Source organism: Chinchilla lanigera, unplaced genomic scaffold, assembly GCF_000276665.1.
Source record: "Chinchilla lanigera isolate Chin_1 unplaced genomic scaffold, ChiLan1.0 scaffold00065, whole genome shotgun sequence".
Classification (NCBI taxonomy): Eukaryota; Metazoa; Chordata; class Mammalia; order Rodentia; family Chinchillidae; genus Chinchilla; species Chinchilla lanigera.
The window spans coordinates 13730340-13748689 of NW_004955466.1; the positions used below are offsets into that span (position 1 = coordinate 13730340).

General features: G+C 35.7%; 1 protein-coding gene across 5 annotated transcripts in view; it reads right to left on the reverse strand.

The window, feature by feature from the left end:
* Ktn1 (kinectin 1 (kinesin receptor)) overlaps positions 1-17029 on the reverse strand; it is an 83057-nt gene extending 66028 nt beyond the window's left edge. For all 5 annotated transcript variants that reach the window (XM_013521984.1, XM_005399234.1, XM_013521983.1 and 2 more), the window contains exons 1-6: positions 16476-17029; positions 13163-13300; positions 11465-11632; positions 10066-10196; positions 3142-3258; positions 1276-1416 (exon numbers count right to left, since the gene is read on the reverse strand). In XM_013521984.1, coding sequence (XP_013377438.1) covers positions 1276-1416; positions 3142-3258; positions 10066-10196; positions 11465-11632; positions 13163-13300; positions 16476-16998 — 1218 coding nt within the window. In that variant the 5' untranslated portion in view covers positions 16999-17029. The remainder of the gene's footprint in view (positions 1-1275; positions 1417-3141; positions 3259-10065; positions 10197-11464; positions 11633-13162; positions 13301-16475) is intronic.
* Positions 17030-18350: the final 1321 nt, after the last annotated feature.

The window sequence follows — 18350 nt, forward strand, 5'->3', positions numbered from 1 at the left end:
TGAAGCAGGAAGGTCTACAGATGCAGAGAGGAGCACTGTCTTACATGAAGACAGGGAAGCCAGTGAAGGAGTTTAGGCAAGCCTGAAATGAGACTCACCTGGTGTTTTAACTGTTACTCTTGCACCTATATGGAGAATGGAATAAGGGGAAGGTGGAACGATTCTGAAGGAATTCCAGTGATGGGGAGAGCAAGGCCTGAAGTAAATATTGACAGTGAAGAGATGATTTGGATTATACATTAGAGTGAGTTAGATGGGATTTGCGTCGGAGGAGAAAAAGGATAGTGAATGATGACTTATATGGCTTCAGCTTAAATTACCTTTTCAGGTTTTTGTTAGTTCATAGTCTTTCACCTATCTTCCTTGAGTATTTCAGGTGGTTCATTTCTTACTGTCTTTGTGCATGTAGCATTCATTTTCTTCATTTAGCTGAAAACCGGTGAATCATCTTTCCTCCCTACCCCCATATCACTGCTGAGAGACTTTTTTGAGGATTAGGGTACTGGGCATTAAACTCAGGGCCTTTGCCCTGAGCTACATCCCCAGTTTTGTTTTTTTTTTTAAAGAAAATTTGAGACAGGGTCTTGCTAAGTCACTGGGCCCAGGCTGGACTCATACTCAGGATCCTCCTTCCTTAGCCCCCCAGATTGCTGGGATTACAGTTGTTTGCCACCAAACTCACCTGATAAAATAATGAAGAATGTGGCTTGAATCTCTTTGCCACACTAGGCTTAATAATAATATTCCCCTTGATTGAACTCTGGGCCAGTAACTCTTTGAAATTGTTTTTTTTTTTAAAATAAAAAGAGTAAAACATTGACAGACAACCTTTTACAAAATAGCAAAAGAACAGTACAGACAATACAGAGTTACAAACAAAGTGGTAGGGAATTAACAATGCTTGTTGTATTACATATTGGTATCTTCAAAGTGGTTTCTCATGAAAACAGATAGAGACATGCAATATTGATCAATCAAGGACTCTGACAGTTTCTTTCAGCAAAGAAATAGAAGACTGTAGATCAACTATGTCAACTATCATGTATATACATATAATCATGTATATGCATACATACAAAATTTCTCCTTCTTTCCCTTCTCCTTTCCCACATCCCAGTTGCCCTCTACCCTCGTGTGTTTTCCTATCATTTCACAATGTCTATCATACCTCCCAGTTTAAATTAACTCTTTCAGGTTTTACACTAGTGAGACAATGCGTTTGCTAATTAAATGAATGCACACATTACATCTTACTTTCAAAGAATGAAACTATACCTTCATCTGCATCTGTTGAGTCTCTTGATAACTGACATGGATTTTGTTTTGAAATACATTATGTTCCTTTTCTAATGTTCCAATCCGATCTTTCATTCTTGCTATAATTACATTGCTTCTTTCTTTCTCTGTTATCATTTCCTGTAAGAGTAAACCAGAAAAGACATGAAAAACTTGTTATTAAAAATGTGCTATAAGCTTATAACCTAAGAAAGCTCTTCTCACATTAGTAAAATGATCATAAATGCTAAAAAAGTTAAGTGCTTGCTTAGAAAACAGTTAAACTTTTTTTTAAAAGAAGTCTTTTGTGTTTGATGTGAAGATCACCTGTTCTTCACAATTCTCTTGATAAACACAACACTACTTTATTTACTTTTACTCCAAATGCATTTTCTGGTTAAGAGTTAAAGACTGAGCCTAGAATAAATCCAACATTCTAAATTGATTATAATAAAGAATACTTTAAGGCAAAACAGTTAGTTAGCATTCCCAGGCACTGGCTTTCTTTTGGTATATAGAAAAATGTCTAAGGGAGCGTAATGGGGAGGCATTTGTTCTAGAAGAAGAAATAAGGATACATAAATTATGGAAGTTTGGGATAAAGGAAAGTAAAAGTTTTATCATCAAGGAGGATTGTAAGCAAACAATCTTAATGTTTTCTGCAGGTATGACAAACTCATGTGTCTGCTCTACAAAACTATTTGACAAAATTTGAGATTTTTATATAATTTATGGTTGTCTGTAAGAATTATGTAATTTTATTTGCAAGTTGTTTTACAAACTTACATCTTTTTTTTTTTTACAAACTTACGTCTTAAATGTATAGCACAATGAATTATCAAAAAATAAAGTTTGCTAGTTTTAGTTTTTAAACAGTCAAAACATGATAGTCACACAAAAAAAAATTACACCAAAATTTTTAATTGCAAGGAAACATGTTTATGAGAACGCTGGCTAATCTAACCAAGTTTTCCCACTGACTTTTTTAAAAAATTGATTTTTTTTTTTTTTTTTGTCTTCTTGAGACAAGGTCTCGCTATGCAGTTCAGGCTGGCCTTGAGCTCATTTTGTAGCCCAGGCTGGCCTTGAACTTGCAATGATCCTCCTGCCTCAGCCTCCCAAGTGCTGGGATTATAGCCATGGGCCACCATGCCCAGCTCCCACTGACTTTTTAATTTTACTTCAGATCACATGAAGGATTTCTATCAGACAAGAACATCTGTTCTTCTGATGTCTTCTAATAGCTAGGTGAAGGAGTTAGAAATTCATATACTCTATTGCACTTACTCCTTAAAAGAAGAAATAAATACTTGAGGAAAGAGATCACATTTTCCAGTTTCAATTCTCTCCTCTTGCTCTGTGTACTTTACAAGCTTGTTTTTCCTATAAAACTCTGGAGTTTTAAGAACTTGATTAAAAATTATAAATATTTACCACAGAAGCTCCAAATGCTTTTTTTGTTGTTGTTGTTGTTTTTCTGAGACAGGATCTTGCCAAGTTCCAAGATAGCCTCGAATTTACTATGTAGCCCAGGCTGGCTTAGAATTCTGCATCTTCTTGCTTTGCCTCAAAAGTGCTGGGATTACAGGTGTGTGCCATAATACTCAGCTAAAACAAGCTTATGCTTCTAAAAGTATGCTCCTGTTCTGAAAATAGGATACCTAATATATATTGTTATTTTAAATTCATAACCCCATTATGGGTGTAATATCATGAGAGTGACATACCTCCCTCCAAAAATTCTAAAAACTGATTGTGTTGGGTAAATTTAGTATACAAGTAATGCATTCAATGCATATGGACAATTTTTAAACCTTTCATTGATTCTAATTTGGGGTGCATCCCTTGAACACAAGAGTAACTCACCTGGGTTAACTGCTTACACCGCTCTTTCGTAGCAGCAGCATCTTCCTTCACAGCAGCGAGCAACTTGTCCTTCTCCTGAAGCTGATGCAGAAGCGCTGTCAATTCTCCTTTAGTTGACTATAATTGCAAAATTACACCAACTTAGAAAAAGTTACAAGAATGAAGTACCTGTCATCAAGTGTTCTTGGGCCAGTGCAGAGCTCTGTAAAGTCAAATGACTGCCAAAAATTGGCCAGCAAAGTAAGTCGGAAAAGTCACTGTAACCTACGGTCTCAAATTTCCAACAGCACAAAAATCAATCAGGAAGCAGAGTTTTACAAAAAATTATAGATCTTCTTGTTTTAAACCCAGAGTAAAAATAGCAATTTGTCTCCTTTTCGTTCTAGATTAAAAGAAAGAATATGAAACTAAAAGGCAATTTACCACCACCAAAATAGTCCTCTTTAACCTGTAACACCAGAAAAGACTACAAAAGTAATGCAGAGTAAGTACTGGCATTCAGTCACACTGCCCAAATATGCCCAGGTTAGTGGAGGAGCAATGGATGCATAAAAGAATTCTCTAAATTTAACAAGCACAGCTAAAAGGAAAAACCAATCAGCCCCCATCTGACATGAGGAACATGTGTACAGTTTTAAGGCAAGAACTTTTTTGGCAGGAAAACTTGGAAGGAAGAAGAAGAAAAGGGAAAAAAAAAAAAAAATCACACAAATTTTACTCAAAGTGAGCAGCTAGCCAGCGAAGAAAAGAGATTTCCTGTACAAAGGTCCAGGTCTTTTCTAGGGGAAGAAACAAGGGGCAAAAGGACACATCCATGTTCAGAGCCCCAGGATAACACAGGCGAGGCACTAGCTGTTCGCCATTACTAACCTCTAGCACAGAGATCATCCAAAAGGGTTAATACATCCCGCTTACTCGGGAGAGGAGTGCTCGTAAACAATAAAATAAAACAGGGTCTGTACAATGTTTTTTCTTTGGAGACAGGTCTCACCATGCAGTTCAGGCTGGCCTTGAGCTCATTTTGTAGCCCAGGTTGGCCACCAACTCGCAACAATCCTCGTGCCTCAGCCTCCTGAGTACTGGGATTATAGGTGTGCGCCACCACACCTGGCCTATATAATGTATTTTTAAAAAGAAAATAGTACAAATGGCAAGTGAAGAAACACACAAACAAAAGGTTGTCAGAGAGCTGACAAAAATTCCAATAAAATTATCACCATGATTTAAAAAAATTTAACCTAGCAGTCATTTCTGGAAAACAAAAGCCAAGAACAGAGCTCATAAGAAAGAGCTCAGAGAAAAGGTAAGACCACAGAAAGAGTGAAATATAAAATGGTAAATCTCATGGTGAAAGTAAAAAGTAACATCATCCCAGAAATAACCTAATCAGGAAACAAAAATCAGAAATGCACATGGTGCTGAAAACAGTAAGGGTAGGACAGGGTAGTAAAATGGCAGCAGAAAATACAAAGCAGAAATAAAGTTTGCTTTGATTAAGCATTATTTTCTAAGCATGAAAATATCAAAGGTAAGGAATACAGGAAAAGGAAAACCAACATACACCTAACCTGACACAAACAATTTCGCTTATTCCAAGCACATACAAAACTTTCTAGTAATAAATGTTGACTTGAATCTAATGACTGCAAAGTATGTTGAATCTAAGAGAAAACTGGTAAGAGGGTTAACTGTTATGCCATATTATAATAATTACTGCCAAATTTTAAAGAAACTTCATCCTCTGGGATGTATACACAGTACTACAGACTGCAGGAGAATCCAATTAAAAAAAAAAAAAAAAGGAAAAACAAATATTTGCTGAATGCCCAAAGAATGTTTTAGGGCAGTGGTGGCGAACCTGTGACACATGACCCAAGTTGTCCTAGGGTCCAAGCACTGGATAACAGCATCCACAGGGGGCCGGCCATACACATGCTAGGAAAGAAGCAGTAACACTCATTAGCTGTGACTTGTGGAGCTTTTGCATGGCCAGTGAGTATGCTCACAAGAAGGGGCTGATGGGGGAAGACAGACAGACACAGAGAGAGAGACAAAGAGAGACAGCTAGCGAGAGACACAGAGAGAAAGAGAGAGAGAGAAAAGGAAGAAAAAGAGATATACTGATTTATATATTTGCTTGGGCTGACTGTGACTTTAGCAGAAGCCCCCACAAGGTAGAAAATGCACTCAGATGCCTTTTTCAGAATAGGCCATTAACTGGTAGTCAGTGAAACACTGCCCCCTCCCCTTTGTGCTAGCGGTCAGAAAATTCAAGAGGAAGCCCAGCTAACACTCACGTCCATAGACTGCTGATTCAAGGAATATCCAATTCTTTAGTGTTAACTAATAGTGTTACCTATTTTTGATACGGGGATAGATTTGCATTGGGTGCTTCTTTTTATTTTAATTTTGTGTTTAGGCTCCAAGTATTGAACATCAAAAAGTGACGACAGCAGAAAAAGTCAAACTGAATGCAGGCAGTGGAAGATCATTCCAAGAAGCTTCGACAGTCATTTAGAGTGACTGAAGTCGTTTGTCACCCATCAAATGTCAGATGGTATTTGACACCAACCATAAAAGTGTTGCCAAACTTGGTGAAACTGAAAGGTAAGTTTCTTGAAGGGAAAATGAGGAAATATCATTCCATGTGTCTTAGTTTTTGCAACTATCTTTCTAAAACAAATAATCTGCCAGCTTTCAAACTTCAGTGTGCACAGCAAAACATGGTAAGCCCTCTATGATGGAGATTTTATCAAAATGGCTATTTTTTTTTTCTAAACTAAAACCTCAATATTCAAGTTTAACTGCAGTGCTGGCACTTTGTAATAAATAAGTGCGTTTTGGGTTGCAGTTTGGGCACTTGGTCTCTGAAAGGTTTGTCATCACTGTTTTAGGGGCTTGCCTAGCATGTATGAGGCTCTGGGTTCAATCCCTAGTACCCTCAAAAGAACAAAAATGTTTTTAAGAGTGCAATTTTATAGAAGTACATGAAAAAAAGGACAAAATTTACACTGGCTTCAGACCTCTGCCCAGCAACATGAATACAGAGAATAGTAAAACAATAAATACCTTAAAATTTTTCAATGAAAGAGAGCAAAACATTAAAATAAGCTCTATGTAACAGTTTTAAAAGGAAAATAGTATAACTATCATTCAAGGACAAAAACAAAAAAGTATCATAATTTGTCAAAATTTTGGAAAGATAAAAACCATGACATTTTTATTTAAGAAATTCAAGAAAAAACAACTTTAGCCAACCAAGATAAGTAAAAGCAGCCTAGTATCAGGCTTTCAACCCATCATTAAATTATAGAGTTAAGGCTAAACCAAGTATGGCAATCATACTCACAGATGTTATATATTATGAGTATCTGACAAACAGAAATGCTATAATAAAACCAGAGTTAAGGAAGACAGAATGTAGAGAAAAAAATCAGCGTGTCTAGTAGTCCGTCTTGCTATATAGCATCAAGTCAAAACAAAAGTTTAAAAAATCATGTAATTGAGACAAGTACACTTAAATATCAATGCTTAAAAACTCAATAATAAATATTTCTTACTAGTAACCACACTGTCAACTAACATTTACTATACGCTAGGAATTCTAAGCACCAAAGACACATTATCTCATTTAATTCTCAAAGCCTGATTATCATTCCTTTTTTCTTTTGATTTTTTTTTTTTTTTTTGTCTTTTTGAGACAGGTCACTATGCAGTTTAGGCTGGCCTTGAACTCACTTTGTAGGGGCCTCGAACTCACAGAAATTCTCCTGCCTCAGCCTCCTAAGTGCTGGGATTACAGGTGTGCATGGCACACCCAGCCTCATTCTCATTTTAGAAATGGGGAAATAGAGGCACTAAAGTTAAGGAACTTATTCAGAGCTATAAAACTAAAAGTGGCAGAGCCCAGATTTAATTAAAAAACCCTGATACTAGAGCCCAGAGCTTAACCTACATTCCACATATAGAACAACTGTCTTGCAGCTTATACACAAGGGCTTGTGCACACCAACAGCATAATAGCTCATCTCCAATTCTGCAATATCTCCCTAACTCCCCCCTACCCCTTTTCTCTTCTCAGATAGGTTTACTCTTAGTGGACACTCACCGTCACCTTCCTGTTCATTTACTTATTTATAGTCTAGTTCTAAAATGAAACTGCTTACACTAAGAATACTAAAGCCAGGTCTTCAAGTTTTACCTTCTGGGGTAAAACTCTCTGGAGTATGCACCACTGCTGGCTCTTCCAAGCCATGAATTCTGTATGCTCCTAAATTCTGGGATTCCGTATCTCCTGATGTTTCTCTCTTGCTCCTCCTTAGTAACCTCTGCGGTGACTTTCCTTGACCTTTAAACATGGTGCTTCTCAGGGCTTATTCTCAAGTTTTCATCATTTTCCACATCCATATGTACTGGTGATAGTGGATGACATTTCCAAATCATTCCCATTATAAACTTCCTTCAACTCCAGAGAAATACATATTTAACTGTGAAATGATTATACCCACTTAAATGGCACACCAGATGCCTAAAACAACTTTCTAAATTTCCACAATCATTTCACTCTCTCTTCCTCTACAGTGTGTTCACAAATATGACTGTCAACACAATCTATCCAGTTACTAAAAGAAATAGCTATCCTTTACTAGCCACTATATTTAGTCACTATGTTTAGCAAGTCCCGTAACTTTTCTGTCAATACATTCCTCCTTACTCTGAAGTAGTATGTATTATGTATAAAGATCCATTTACATTTAAGACTTTGAAATCTATTAAAAAGTCAGTATTTATGGCAGCAAAAGGCAGAAACTAGTATTTCTCAGATACAAGACACCTATAAGAGCAAAATCTCTGCAGTAGAGATCAGAACCATCCAGGAGAAATCATAACAAGAAGATTTTAATCAAAAATCCAAATTTTTTTTGTGTGGGGGCACACAATATAAGTATTTTCAAAACACCTGCCCTATATCAAATGCTATCTTTAACAAGTTCCTGACTTCCTTGTAGGCCTACCTAGAAGAGAAGTCAAGGGCAGTCTGATTTGCCATCCAGTATTTGGAGTTCAAAGGTGTCTCAGACAACAAAATGATTACCTTTACTCCCATAGGCTACCAGCAACAACCTCAGGCACAGTAGCTAAGTGGTAGTGAATGTGGCTATTTCACCTGAAGGCTTTTCTCCGTGAAGAGCTTTTCCCAGTCCTCCCAAATAATGTAAGTACTCTTTAGAAAGGTTTCCATCCAATTATAATAAAGTGAACCAAAAGACAAACGTTTCAAGAATGTCACAAAAGATCCTTACAACAGAACCACCTAACTTTGTATTCAAAATCACAGATTTACACTTATTGATTGCCCTTGAACTCCTTGTTTACTCTGAGCCATCTCTGGCAACACACTGAGACAGTCTAGCCAGCATACTATACCACAGAATGTCACAGACTTGTAAAATGCACTGTTGATACATGGATGTATGGAGAGACTTACAATGCTATAGTCAATGTTATGGAAAAAAGTACACAGTTATGAGAAAAAATAACAGGCAGAAGAATTTATACTACAACTTCTGGTTAGGTTATTTCCTTGATATTCAAGGAAAGAGGAATTAGGTAAAGAAAGAAACTGAGTAAGTAAGGAGACAAAAGAAAAAAAGTTTGGTAGCTAGATGAAGCAGACAAGAACTAGTAAGCGTGAAATGTAGTGAAGGGGAAATTTCATTATACGAGGCTGTAGAAAGTAGTCACAGACCTGTTAAGGAATTGAGATTATGCACTAAGTATGAAGAGAAAACTACAACAGGGTTTTTAAAACTGAATAATGTGATTCATCTTGTAAAGGTCACCTCGCATTTATGTGGGGAAAACAGACTAGAGGACCAAGAGGAAAAGAAAAACATCAATTTGGAGACTACTGCAGGTCACCAGACAAGGGGCAATGACTCAGACAAGGGTAGTCTTTACTTAGAAAAATTAAACCACTCAAGGATTAAAACAGCTAAGTGAGTGGGTGTGGTACCCGTGTGTGCACAGCAAGTTTTCAGAATAAGGAGAGTCATCTATCGTAACAATGAATATCATATTTGATGTCATCTTATCTTACTAAACTTTGAAAACGTCTCACTTTTCCCAAAAGCGAATACACAGTACACACATTATGACTCATAAGAATAACTAACTCCATACATGTTTTTTGTTTTGAGGTATTTTTCTTTTACAAACTTTTTATCAACCTTATGCACTCTGCCATCCAAATCTTTATTTGTAACCACTTCTCAGTTTTCCCCAATACACATCACTCAGTGCATTTATTTACATACTGACTATTCCCAAGCATTGCTAGAGCAGATGTTGAATGTTTTAGGATATATAATACATAGAAAAACTATTAAGTAAACTTGATAAAATTGGTTGTTTTTATATTTCCTATTATATTATCCTATAAAATGAATGGAAAAAATATGCAGTATTTGGTCATCCTGTGACCAAATTAAATATTTAAATATTTAGACTGGTAAGTGGTTAAAGAGAAATACCACATTTACTCAGGAATACACACTGTAAAACATTTCATATGCACTACCCAGAAATTATGCAACCTTGACTTCAAAACTTGTAGTCAGACCGAAGTGCACAGCTTAGTCAAGTTCTAAGAGACTTCAAAGCCCTAAAAATCATCTTATTAAGTAACCGGCTTTTGTTAAAGCATCAGATGATTCAAAAGATGCTTCACTAAGTCAGCACACATTAAAGGTATGAATATACGAAATACTTGTGAAGGCATTCTAAAACTTTTAGACATGGTTATGTGGTCTAAATATTAAGGACAAGAGTAGACAGTAATTAATTGCTCTGGTAGAAGTCTTATTTGATGAAGTTCTAATTACTGCTTACAAATATGCCCATAATAAAAAAACATACGCCTACCTTCTTTAAAACATCTTGTATCACACTGGACTTCTCCTTCAGTAGATCTACAACACAAAGGGCCTCGTCTTCAGAAAATACCATGGTCTTCAAGGACAGAAGAAAATCTTTAAATTTCACTTCAGCATTTTCTTAATTAAAAAAGAGAAGGTGTTGGCATTTAGAAAACACAACTAAGAACTTCAGAAAAGATAAACATCACGAATTTATGTACTGAAAAGTAAATTACCAAGAGAAAATATTTACACCTCTGCTCAACAAATGATTCAGTTAAAAGGGAAAACAATGTTTATCATCTATATTATGGAATAATTACATTACCTAGAAGTTTGTAGAGTACTAAAATAACAGTATGCCCTCACCTCTTAAAAGGATATCATTTAAGCATCTGTAACATGCTAGAATCTATATTGAATATATTCATAACATTTTTTTAACTTTAATAATCCTGAGACATACATAAAGTGAATTCCACAGGTAAGAAAATAAGCTCTAAGGTAATTAAAAATGAAATCTCATTCTGCAAAGAACAAATATATACAAGTGTGACTGTTAAGGTAGATTATCAACTAGATTGGCCTGAAAGCTACCCAGGGGATTAGTAAAGCACTTTTGGGTGTCTCTGGGCAAGGAATGGAAGCATGACTGTGGGGTCTATATCTCTGTTTATGTCTTATCCCTACCCTTTGGTACCATCCCCCTTGCCCATCTTCCTGGCTACCAGAAACTGAACATCTTTGCTCCGCCACACCACTCTTCCACCATATTTCCTCCTTGGTGCCAGGTGACCATGGACTGAATCCCCTGAAACCGAGAGCCAAATTAAACCTCTTCTCTTTTAAATTGAAGGTTTTGGGTATTACCTCCCAGAAATAGGAAAGCTAATACAAAATGCAACCGTATCATTAAATTAAATACTTCCTAAAAGAACCACCACCCATTACACCAAAAGAGCATTGGGTTTCTAACATTTCAACTACTTTGTAAATTTTTTAGACAGGTGTGTGCATGTGTCGGGTAAAAGGCATATGAGAACTCTACTTTCTACTCAATTTTGCTTGAACCTAACCTAAAAATGCACTACGTAAAGGTTTATTAAAAAAAAAAAAAAATCCACCACCACCACCACCACCACCACCAAAAAGCAGCAGTTGTGAATTAGCCTGCCTGGCAAGCGCCACGTCGTGAGTTCGAGTCCCAGTACTAGAGAAAAAAAAACAACAAAAAAACAAAACCAAACAAACAAACAAAAAATAAATTCCAATATTCAAGTCAACAAAATTAAGGATGGACTAGAAAACTACCAAATCTTTTACCACTAATACAAACTGTACCTGATTCCATCAGAACTCAAAATATGCTTTTACAATAAAACAGATTAAGATGTTCTGTATAATACCTTTGTCAGTTTCAATCTTCAGTTTTTTAGACCCAGATTTCTGGATCCCTTCTACTTGGTCAGGTTTAATAAGATCAATCATTTCTCTCTTATCCACAGGATTTGAGTTAGCATTATCCATCAAAGAAATCGAAGTACTTGCATGAATAACGGGTTCATCTACCAACACTGCAATTTAAGTTCAACAAAATCACAAATTACCTGGGGTTATGAAAAAGAAATAATTAAACATGCAAGCACACATTAATAATAAATACACTTATTTCCTAATCTCCAATATTAGTTCAATTTGGTTTAAAATCCCTACCTCATCATTTAACAAGGCAGAAACTCTTACTCAATTAGTAACAATTAAATATTACTATTTTGAAGCAAATCATTTAGGTCATCTAAAAAAATAAAAAATGGGCCAATGCCAGGCCTGGTGGCACATGCCTGTAATCCCAGCGCTCAGGAGGCTGAGGCAGGAGGATTGTTGCAAGTTCAAGATAAGTCTGGGCTACAAAGTGAGCTCAAAGGCCAGCTTGAACTGCACAGTGAGGCCCTATCTCTTAAAGATCCCAAAAAAAAAAAATTAAAATAAAAAAGGGCAGTATAGCTTCTCTAACAGTATATGCAAATTTCTTAGAAATCCTTTCAATAGCTCATTTAATTTTTCTGCTTTAACATAACAGTCTAGTTACCCTGCATTAATGCTTAAGGAAACAAATTTTACTTATGTTGATATTGTGCTAAATTCTTATTATAACTGATAATTTTTAATTAAGTCCCTATAATACCTGAAGTACAAAAAGCAGTCATTGTTCCTTGTAGATGTTTTCACATTTCTAACAGTTATGGCTGTCATTTTCATATACTTGACAAAACTTCCAGAATAACATTCAAAAGTGGAGGAAGGAAGCCTCCTCATTTTGTTCCTAATTTTAATATAAAGAACTCAAGAGTTTATATCTGATATTTGGTAGAAAGAGATACTTTTACACACAGATGGAAATCTTTGCATATGCCTTTAAAAAAATAACATAATAACTTGCACATGTAATTCTTTTCTTTAAAACTTCTTGTATTTAACTTCATCCAATATATTCAGATATTCCATTCATATCTGATGCTTGATGGCATAAAATGCAAGTAGAACTTCACCTTTTCCCTTTCCAAATTTCCTACTCTCTAGCACCAGTTGATATCACAGCCCAGTATTATTTGGAAATTGCTAACATTTAACCTACATAGTTTATACCCAAGTTTATACCCTGGAAAATTCTAGAAGTATAATACTGCTCTGTCACTTTTACTTGCATGCTTAGCATATACACATGTGAACTGTTTACAAAATAATAGGAAATGAAGGGCAATGCGGCATCTAGTAAACGGCTTCAGACCTAATCTTAGGTGATACAAAAAGTACAAGTACTTAGAAACATTTGCTTCAGAGAGTTCGTATACTATTTTTTTTTCAAAGCCAATAATAAGAAGTATTGCCATTTTAAAATTTCACATAAATGTTTTCATCACATACTTATACTCTATCAAAGCAATACAAAACCACAGGCTAAAGAAAATTTTAGACTTACATTAGAATTACAGTTGTTACAGCACATATTAAACTGGCAATGAAAAAGCACACGATATCTCCAGGCTCCCTATCCTATTACATCTCTAGAATTAGCATTTATAAAACACGTATCTACACGTCACCATTTTCTGTCTTCTGCTTCTTTGATGAAAGTTTCTTCTTTCCTGATCCACTTTCATGTTTAGTCTCTTGGTGGGAGGGTAATACTTCTTGCTTTTTCAAAGGTGCCATCAGAGTCTCCACCTTTTTATCTTGGTCATCTTTAATGAATACAAATTTTAAAAATCATACGAACAATGAACACATCAGAACAGATACAATTAGGAATAAATAATTTCCAGAATGCTGTGCCACTAAAATCTTACTAGTTTTCTCACCAGTAAATTTTCCTTCTAGCTTTCTTACTCCACTTTATCTGCTCTTCAGCGTACCTGCTCCTTTTCAACCCCTTCCAGAGCCATTCCCAATCTTACTTAGCAGTCAAATCTCTCAGTTTCAAAAATAAGCCCCGTCTCCACCACTGTAATTCCCAACTTCTCACACCCACTTCCTTCTACACTGACAAAAAAATAAACTTTACTTCCCTTTCTGCCCATCTTTTTTTCAACTGCAATCTGATTTTTATTTCTCCCATTCCATGAAAGGATTAACTTGGGTGCCCTGTGTCCCGAATGCCATACACTATAAATATTATCTGTTAATCCTTATTTCACTACACTTTAGTATTTTATTCTGTTGGTTTTCACCTTCCAAATTCCTCCCCTTATGCTAAGTGAAATAAAACTGTCACAAATGGAAAAATATTGTATGATTCCACTTATATGAGATTCCCAGAGTAGCTGGATTTATAGAGATAGAATGGTGGTTGCCTCAGGCTGAGAACAGGGAAATGAAATTTCCTGTGTTTCGTGTTTAATGTGTATAGAGCAAGAGAATTCTGGGGATGCCTGGTGATGACTACATAAAATGTGAGATACTTAACATCACAGAATGGTGTGCTTAAAAATAGTAGGTTTTATGCTATACGTATTTTACCTCATGTGGTAAAATGCTATACGTATTTACCACATGAGGTAAAATACATATAGCATAAAATCTTTTTTAAAAAAACCTGCCAGTTCCCATAATTCTCTCCTTACACCATATTTTTTGTAACCTCCTTTATTAACTGCTTACAGTGAATATCTCATATGCTACTATTCCTTGGATCTTCAAGTACCACCCTCATGCTTATGGACTCTGAAAATGGCATACAACCTTCCCTCTCTGCACTTACATACTCTATTATACCAAGAACTGCTCTCTTATGTAGACAACCCACATCAGCAGCTGAAACACAAACTGAAAACATTCTCTCCATTTGTAGTCAGTCTCTCCAATATTCTGTATCTTAATGCTAACCATGTATTAGTCAAGGGTTGGAAGACTTTTTCTGTCATGGCCTAACAGTAAATACTTCAGACTTTCTATCACAACTACTCAAGTCTGCAATAGCAGGTGAAAGAATGAGTGGCTGTGTTCAAAACTTTATGGACAATGAGGTTTGATTCATAATTTTCACACTTCTCACAGTATTCTTTTGATACCCCTCAACCATTTAAAATGTAAAAACTACTCTTTGCTCACAGGTCATAAAAAAAAACAGGAGAAAGGGCAGATGTAACCCACAGGCTGCAGCTTGTACATCCTGATGTAACTTAGATCTTGGCAGATCAGCGTTGATTCTGTCTTCTCCTCACCTCCCATTCCCCTATTTAAGGTTAAGTTATGTTACTCCTACTTTGTATACCTCTTTACTTTCTAGTTCTTCTGTCACTGCCATAATTTAGGCCTGCAACTTAACTTTAGAAAACTATAGTAACCTTTTAAATAGTCAGACTACTTCAAGTACTGCTCTATGAAATCTGTTCTCACAAGTTCTGCCTAAAATACAATTTAAATCTAACTATATAACAACTGTGCTTGAAAATCTTCAACAATGACTAATCTGCAGAGTCCCAGATCCTGGGATGGTACACAAAAGCTTTTCAGTTTTGTTCTCCACCTCATATTTTACAGCTCAATGATACTATAATCTTGTACTTCTGTGCCTATAGGTATAACATTCTGTCAGTATGAAATGAGACCCACTATTTGCATGAAGAGATTCAATCTTGAAGATTCAGCTTAGGCACTGCTTCCGCTATTAAAACCTCTTCCTCCCCAGACGTCAAGAGTTGACTTTGGCTTCTGTATTTCTTCCAGACTTCTTTTTAATATATATATTTCCTATATAACTCACATTCTGTTACTAGCTTACACATGCACTCTCCCTAAAACACATGGAACTTACTCTATTTCTCTAGTACCATGCTTAGTCACAGCTGGCAAATATTATAAATCCAATACAAACAAGTCAACACTAAAGGTGGACCAATGATGAGTCCTTTCATCAGAGCAAACTGTTTGCAGTCATACATCACATTCCTTGCCACTTCTCAAGTCTTCTCTGCTGTAGTCATCTCTGGATATCCAGGGGGATTAGTTTTAGAACTCCTCCCCCTGCACCAAAATCTGAAGATGTTCCTGTCCCACCCAAAGTGGTGTGGTATTTACATATAACTACATACATCCTTCCTTTTACTTTAAATCATCTCTATATTATTCATAATACTAATATAAATGCTATATAACATAGTACTGTATTATTTATGAAATAATGGCAACAAAAAAGGCTGAACTGCATCAATACTGATCCAGTTTTATTATCTGTAATTCATGGTTGAACCCAAGGACACAGAATTAATGAATATGGAGGACTGACTATATCTGTAAACCTCTCTCCCTTTGATATCCTATCCTACCTCTCCCTATCCACCGAAGAAATCTAGCTGGCACCCATTTAAACTTTAATTTCTAGCACTACATGTCTAAACAGCCTGCCTTAAAACTCCTATATTGGTTTAGACATACCTAGATTATACTAAATTTTTAAAATTATAATGACCTATTTTCCTGTGTGTCTACAGCTAACTGTAGACTACCCTGAAAATGCACTACTCACCTCTGCAGCCCAAGTATCAAGCACAATGCCTTGCATAAAAGACATGATAAATGCTTGCAAAATTAAGGGTGAGAAACAGTCTTATCTATTTATCATTAATTCTCACCACACTGATTAAAAAGTACTGGTTGAAAATAAATGTAGAAGTTTCTAATTGCTAGTAATTACAAATCCTTGGCAGTTTTAGGAAAATAATCGAAGTCAGATTTATAAACTTCCATTAAAGGTCTTTTCCATATTTACAATGTAAAGTTTACAGTGCTGATTCATGGAGCCATACTGATTTCTATTAGCAATCATTGTTAATGAAAGCAAACACACAGCAAAAAGAATAATCTTGGTTTCAGACTTAACACAAATGTCATATAATAAAGTTAAATAGATCACAATACCGCTTCCATTTTTAGACTTCTTCTGCCCTGGTTTCTTCTTTGAGATAGCTGATTCAGAAGGTGGGGTAGGCTGCTTTGTAACTGGGACAGGCTCTGTTTTCTTGCCAGGAATCTTTGATACATCACTTTCTTTGATGACCTGCTCTTCAAGCAAAGGTTTTTGTTTCTTTTCCTTCTTCTTTCTTTCCCTCATACTACTTGAAGTTTCAACCACATTCAACGGAACAGGTACAACTTGCTCATCCTCTACAGCCGAAGTATCAGATAATTTAAAGTCTCGAGGTACACTCTCTGAATCAGATTCATGGAGGTTCCCATTCTGGATTTCTTTCCTTTTATTCTTTTTCTTTTCTGCCCTCTTTTTATCTGTTTTTGTAGGAATAAGCTTTTGCTCTCTTTTGTGCTTTGCAAGAACTTCATCGTATAATGTTTCTTTCATGAAAAGCCAGAAGAAGAGGAAAATAACTGTAATAACTACTGAAGGAATAAGGACAACAAAATATGTTGACTCATAAAACTCCATGGTGCTTTTGTTAGTATGAACCTGTGAAAACCTAAATGAGGGGGTGACAAAAAGAAAAAGAAACAACTTCAGTTTTATAAAAATTTTGGAAAGTTGCCACTCTTTTAAGTGGCATTTCAGACTTAACCTGATCTACAAATCTGAATCTAAACAAATTTATTGTTCAAATCATGTACTTGATTACCCTGCCAACTACAATTCAAACACACTATGAAAAAAGAGTGACAACAGTGCGTATTACACATCCAAATCACGTGAAAAGATCCTAATGGAAAGGAATTAAAATGTTTTTCCCCAAATATCCTTGGTATATGAGTGTTTTACACTGGTAATTAAACCCAGGCCCTCATGCATGCTACATATGCACTCTGAGCCTACACCTTCAGGTACACTCAATAATTTATTAACATTTAGCTTTTTCTCTTTTATTATATAATGTTGATACTTACTATTATATGTGAAAATAAAGCATACCAGCACACTGGATATTCACTACAATACTAAATTTTTAATGGAAAAAATGAGAGGTGATTCATTCTTTCATTTACAGATTTAAGACCATCCAGTAACTGCTAGCATCTCTGTTTCTGTGACTCAGTCTCGTGTTGTGGTAGGATAATACATCAAGGATATGGAAATACAATAAAGTCAAAATCAAAATGTCAGGATGAAGCATTAAGATCAATTAAAATTAATTATTTTCTTAATTCTCTTCAAGCTACTCCTTACTGTATTAAACAGGTTACACTGCAAAAGCAATGGTGGCCAATATTATTCTTTCTACCCAAGTGCTAAAAAGAAAATGGATTTCTTCATCAATAGTGTCAGCTCTACTTTTAGATGAACCTAACAGCTACAGAAAGAAAAAAAAATATATGATCTGACTACCCTTCTATATCTGCCTTGAATATAAATACTGTATCCCTCACCTAAGGGGAAGTTTCTGCTAAAATTAAATCTCAATGCTTAGATGATTCTGATCTTCATATTCTAGATATTGATATTCCTGTATGTATGCATAAATCACACAGAAGGTGTGGTGTTGTAGGCCTGTAATCCCAGCACTATGAGAAACTAAGGAGAACCCAGGCAAGAGCCTACAACGAAATAGTAAATGGGCTGGGAATATAGCTCAATGCAAATGCCCTGGGTTCAATCCTCAGTATTACCATCCCCCTGCCAAAAGTGATTTATATTCTGATGTCATGTCAAAATGTTATAGAAAACAGCGAGATATTTAACACAGATATAATTAAACCCAAGAACATACCTACGGTAAAGCAAATTAAAGTGAGTTAACATCTGCACTTCTAATGTACAAATATTATGGCTTGTGTCTAGACATCCCTCTA